The following is a 5,723-nucleotide window of genomic DNA, read 5'->3' as shown; positions in this document are numbered from 1 at the left end:
AGAGAGTGAGTGAGTGAGTGAGTGAGTGAGTGAGTGAGTGAGTGAGTGAGTGAGTGAGTGAGTGAGTGAGTGAGTGAGTGAGTGAGTGAAACAGGCAGAGGAGGAAGGAAGAGGGGGGGGGGGAGACAGAGAACGAGAAAGAGACATAGGATTCGGGAAGATGAGAGAGAGAGAGGGACGAATTCCAGGACGTCCGTACGTTGTCGTGGGTCTGTGACCGACCTGCCGGCAGCAGATGTCATCGCCTCGTAACGAAGTGTGCGTGCTCATGTCCTCCAGGGCTACTGCTGGTCCTGGGCGCCGCCGGCCACCGCTACCCCCCGGGGGCATACCCGCCCTACCCGCACTTCCCGCCGGGGGGCCCGGGGGGGCCGGGGGTGGCGCTGCACCAGCCGCCGGGGCCGCCACCGGGGCCCGGCCGAGGCCCGCCGGTCATGTTCCCGCTGCGGGACCAGTCGCACGAGCACCCGTCGCTTCTGCCCCCGCCGCCCGAGCCCGGCGCCGCCGGCGGGCAGCCGCCGCCCCCGCAGCCGCCGCCCCCGCTGCCCCCGAGCCTCGCGGGCGGCTCGCCCAACCGCCCCTCGCTGCCGCACCGGCCGCCGCACTGGCCAGCCATGGTGGGCTACCAGCGGCCCATGGACGACATGGTGGACATCACCAACGAGCTGGGCGTATCCGTCCTGCAGGTGCGTGACAATCACTGCAATGCTGTTGTGACGACTTCTTGTTGTTCGTCACACGATTGACGATTGACACGCCTCCCACCCGCAGGACTACGCCTACTCCAGGGGCAACTTCGCTTTCTCGCCGTACGGCGTGGTGAGCGTGCTGGTGGTGCTGTACGAGGGCGCCCGCGGGGAGACGGCCCGCCAGGTGCACACGACCCTCAAGCTGCCCTGGGACCGCGACGTGCTCCGCGTCGGCTTCAGGGACGTCCACCGCAACCTCAAGGTTAGACCCGGCCCGGGGGCCACTCACTTGCAACTGCCGGTCATTTTGCCGCGCGGAGACACCGCGAGCTGGTTATTTGACAGTTTTGACGTGAGGCGACACGGGCAGGCGGTGGAAGTCGTCCAAATGACCTGCTCGTCTGCCTCGCGTGAGATGTGATTCCCCCTCCAGCATGACGACTTGATTGCAGTGGCGTATGTAGAAATAAAAACAACCAGAAAGAAGTCTCCTGCCCCAGCAGAACCACAGCTCCCTGAACAGTGTGAGACACACGGGTACCAAAGTTTCGCGCATATATTTTCCTCATGTTCCGTGTCGCAGAGCTACTTCAGCCACGAGGGCTACCTGAGCGGCGTCACTCTCAGCCAGTCCCGGACCGCGCTCATCCCCGAGTTCCGCCGGGTGCTTCGCTTCTACGGCTACGACGTGGACATGCCGGCCGTCCCGGACGCCATCACCACCGCCAACGCCTCCGCCGTGCTGTCCTCGCCGCAGGTAAGGCCACGGTGGTGCCATGCCATACCGCTCTCTGAGTAGAAATCTGGACTAGAGACGTCCAAGTAAGTGACGCTTTTTTGAATGCCTGGCAATTTTTTTTTTCGCAATGAGGATGTGTATGGCGTATGACCCTCCAGATCACAAGCAGCAACAAGCGGCCCACGGTGGCGGCGGGCGTTAGCACGGCCAGCCCAAGCACAAGCACCACAGACGTGCCAACAACGCCAGCGCCCGTGTCCACGACCAGCTCCACGACCCCCACGCCAAACCCGTCCTCGACGGCCGCCACGAGGTAATACTCATTCTTAGTTAATAGTCGCGGGCATTGCGTTACCAGACCGAAGGTTTGACCCCATGCACCTCGTTGGTTTGCAGTCTCGTCGGAGCAACTGCCTCGCAGACGGAGGGCGGCGGCAGTGGTGGCGGTGGAGGCGGTGGAGGCGGCAGTGGAGGCGGCGGAGGCGGTGGCGGTAGCGGTGGAGGTGGTAGCGGCGGCGGCGACGGTGGCGGCGGCGGTGGCAGCGGCGGCCCGGCGTCTCCACAGAGCGATGCTACGACCCCTGCGAGCGAGGCCACAACCCCTGCGAGCGAAGCCACGACGACGACATCGGCGTCGTCCAGCCCGGCGCCCACGACGGAGGCCGGCAGCACGGCCGCGACCGCGGCGCCCTCGGCCTCGACCACCCCGGCTGGCGGTGTGCAGGTTGCCGAGAACGAGGTCGAGCAGGAGGTCGAGAGGATAGGCGGCACCGACTCTCCCCTCAGCCTGCTCAACCCCAGCCTGCTGCAACAGAAGTTCCCCGGCATCCTGATGGGCTCCAAGCTGCAGGAGCAGCTCAACTCTCTCTTCCCGGAGGGGCTGCCCGAGTCGCGGGTGGACGACGTGGAGGACACGGAGGCGCCCGCGAGCCCGACATCCACTCCAGCATCAGCCACGGCCACGCCGGCAGCCACGAATACCGAGCCCTATCTGGTGGGACTTCATCCGCTCTCTCACAATAAATTTAGCGAACGGGCGTCGGGATAATCACTTCTTTGCATTTGTTCAGCCGCCTGATAGCGAGTCCAGTACCCTGCAGCAAGCCGAGGAGGTCGACCCGGAGCCCAGCGACGAGAGCACGGTGGCCCCCGAGACCACGGCCGAGTGGACGACGGAACAACTCGACCAGGAAACGGTGACGGCGGCGGGCGCGGGCAGCACGGACACGCCAGTGCCAGAGACCACGGCCGCGACAGAGCCGACAGAGCTCGCCGAGTAAGGCGTCAACGACGCGTTAGGAGCCTGAAGGTAGCGGAGGCCGTGCAGTGTCTCATGCCATTTCACTTCATGCAGGGTGACAACTGTCTCGGAGGAGCTGAGCAGCGCTCTCGACACCGACTCGGAAACCACCACCACAACCACCACGGCCGCCGCCGCCGAAGACGTCGACACGACGACGCCGATGGCGTCGACCACGCCGCCGCCGCCGCCTAGCCAGCAGCCCAGCGGCGACAGCGCGGCCGCGGCGGTGCGGAGGAGGGCGCGCGTCCCCGGCCCAGCCTTGTCCTTCTGGACGGGCTTGGAGGCGGCCTCGGCGCACAACGACTCCAGGCCCGCGTCCGGGACGGGCTCTGGGCGGCGGCGGCGGCGCAGGGACGTGAACGGTGCGCACGCCCGGCTCCTGCAAGTGCCCCCCGCCCCGGCCCCGGCACTCACCAACCGCCACCGTGTTGCAGCAGGCGGCTTCCCGGACCTCAGCCTGCAGCTGCAGAACGGCATGTTCGACAGCCACGTGGCCACGGGCGACGAGCTGTTCACCCAGCTGCCGCGCCGGCCCTTCCTGGTGGACGGCGCCTTCGAGGAGCCCGTGCCCGTCATGGAGTACACCGCCTCCTTCCCCTTCGCGTACATCGCCCGCTTGCACGCGCTCGCCCTCGAGTTCCCCCTGGACGTAAGGCACCAGAGCGTAGTGGTCTAGTAGTAATTTAAGTCCTTGTAAATAGCGATATCAGTTGTTTTTTTTTTTTTTTAAATTTGCAATATGTTTCGTGGGAAAACGTTCAAAGTAGAAACTGGAATGTCCCAAAGACATTTTTCGAGCTAGTTGCCGCGTAAGATTCCACTCGTTGCATTGCCCCTCCGCAGGACGAGCGCTACAAGCTGCTGCTTCTGCTCCCAGTGGAGCGCCAGGGCTTGCGCCAGCTGCTGCAGGGCCTGAACAGGGTGCCGCTGCGCGAGGTGCAGCGCGCGCTCAGGCCCACCCGCGTGCAGGCAGTCGTGCCCGCCTTCATGGTGGAGGGCTTCGTCATCCTGACGCCCACCCTCCAGCAGGTGTGTGATAGTGATAGAAGGGACCAAAACGAGTCTTTATCTGCAAGTTTCGCTACTTCTGTATTTTTGTTTGTTGTATCCAGCTCGGAATATGGGATCTGTTTGATCCTCGGAGGGCCGATCTGTCGGGGATGACGGATGATCCCGATCTGTACGTGAGGAACATCGAACAGGCCGTCACCGTAGTGGTAAAGAACTACGTGGAGATACTGGACATCCAGACTCGTGAGTGTTTGCAGATCAAATGAATAATGCTATTTCAGAAAAATTGGAAAGAAGAACAGCACGAATAACTAAGTGGCCCATGATTTGTCACTCGGTTTCCCCCTCCAACTGAGCGACGAATCACAGGCCTCCTTGTTATTCGTGCTGTTCTTCTTTCCCATTTCTCTGAAATAGCTTAGTGGCGCCCCTGAAAAGGAAAGGACTGAGTAACAGGAGATGAATTTAACAGGTACAACAGCGGCCCGCTCTCGGCTCGACCAGTTCATCGCAACCCATCCATTCCTGTACTTTGTGATGGATTCTGAAACGCAGGTGTCGCTCATGGCAGGAAAAGTTGTGGATCCACTAAACTCAAGAATCTACTGATTCTAGATAAGAAGACTGAAATGTACCTGTGCTGTGTAGAAAGATATAGAATGAACCTATAATGTTAAAGTAGAGTATCGAATCTATTTATGTATGAAAAGTCGAGACATGTGTAAACAAAGGTTATCCATGCTCCTGGAAAAGTAACAAGAATACTTAAGACATTTTCCCGAGCATCGAAAACTAAAGAACCAGTAAAGTAGTAAAGTTCCTCATGTCGCTCCATAGGGAACGAATGATAACTTCACTGCCACTGCAACCAACGGCATCAACTGCAATTCGCGGCCTGCGTGTCAACCAACCAGTTAATTCTGGACCCCGGCGAATATATATGTAACTTGTCAACTGTGCCAATAAACAATCAGAAATCATCACATCGGAGTTGGCGTTCCTGCACCACCTTGTACGGCCCAATCACTCCAGCAAGATGTAGGGTGGGTGATACAGTTATTGGAGGGGGTACAGTAATTATTGGACGCTTCGCACTGCGAGTGCCACTGTAGACAGACGGTGCGACGCAGTCAAATCATCCGTAGCGCATTCGTTGGGCGGGTTCTCGAACGAACGTCTACCGCTGTCGCCGCTCCGGCACCCTCACTCACAACAGAGCAGCAGCGAGCGGCGCAAACGTCTGCTCAGCTAGCCGTCAGCCGTCAGAGAGGTGAGTTTCTTTGCAGCGCTGGCAAAAGGAAGGGTTTATAAAATCGACTATTTAGACAGTCCCCAAGACGGTCTCTACCAGAGGGAGGAAGCGTGCCCCCCCCCCCTTTTCCTCGCTGGGGGCGCCGCGGTCTGTGTGTGTGTGTGGCGACCGCTGCGTCCCCTATCCCACTTCCCCTCAGCTCACTTGGCCAACGGCCACGCCTCGGCTGGGAGCTCTATCTCAGCTCTATCTGTGGCCTGTTCGAGAGGACTGTCTCCTAGCCCTGTGGGATAATCTTTTCTAACGTTTGTCGATGGAATCCGTAAAGTACGTTCACGGTATGGTACTGAGGGTCCATTGTTCAAGATGGATGGCTGTGTCGTTGGCTCTGATTCGGTTGCCTGATGCACGAATTGTCACTGCGACAGGTATTGAACGGCAATCATATCTGAAGCGCGCACGGCCTGTTCTTTTGACTTCGTATCAGCCCCTCTATGATTTTGCGGACGTCTATCATTGGGCAAGATGGGAAATGTTAGCTGCGTCCAGATACGTTGGTGCATTGGGTGCCTTGGTGGGTGCCTGAGTCTGCTAGTATGAGAAAATAGTGCGCTATCGTGGCTGTGATTGATCTAAATCCCAATGTTTCTCATACTACCAGACTCAGACACACAAGGCACCCAAGACACCCACGTATCTGGACGCGGCTGTTGGGGAAGACGCGGGGGG

The 5,723-nt window shown here is 59.8% G+C and overlaps 1 protein-coding gene across 2 annotated transcripts; it reads left to right on the top strand.

Moving 5' to 3' along the window:
- The first annotated feature begins 264 nt into the window (after positions 1 to 264).
- LOC113216678 (uncharacterized) lies at positions 265 to 4,725 on the top strand. Of its 2 annotated transcripts, none has more exons than XM_052277079.1 (11): positions 265 to 686; positions 772 to 951; positions 1,273 to 1,446; positions 1,587 to 1,741; positions 1,825 to 2,422; positions 2,499 to 2,704; positions 2,783 to 3,093; positions 3,169 to 3,380; positions 3,575 to 3,760; positions 3,844 to 3,985; positions 4,215 to 4,725. In XM_052277079.1, exons 1-11 carry the CDS (start codon positions 435 to 437, stop codon positions 4,349 to 4,351), a joined length of 2,553 nt encoding a protein of 850 aa, XP_052133039.1. In that variant the 5' UTR covers positions 265 to 434; the 3' UTR covers positions 4,352 to 4,725. The 2 variants fall into 2 exon arrangements, with proteins under 2 accessions (XP_052133039.1, XP_052133038.1); XM_052277078.1 differs by having other exon boundaries at positions 3,166 to 3,380.
- Positions 4,726 to 5,723: the final 998 nt, after the last annotated feature.

Source organism: Frankliniella occidentalis, unplaced genomic scaffold, assembly GCF_000697945.3.
Source record: "Frankliniella occidentalis isolate FOCC.00 unplaced genomic scaffold, Focc_3.1 Scaffold5664, whole genome shotgun sequence".
Taxonomy (NCBI): Eukaryota; Metazoa; Arthropoda; class Insecta; order Thysanoptera; family Thripidae; genus Frankliniella; species Frankliniella occidentalis.
The sequence above is the reverse complement of the archived record's forward strand: the minus strand, read 5'-3'. Positions and strand labels throughout refer to the sequence as shown.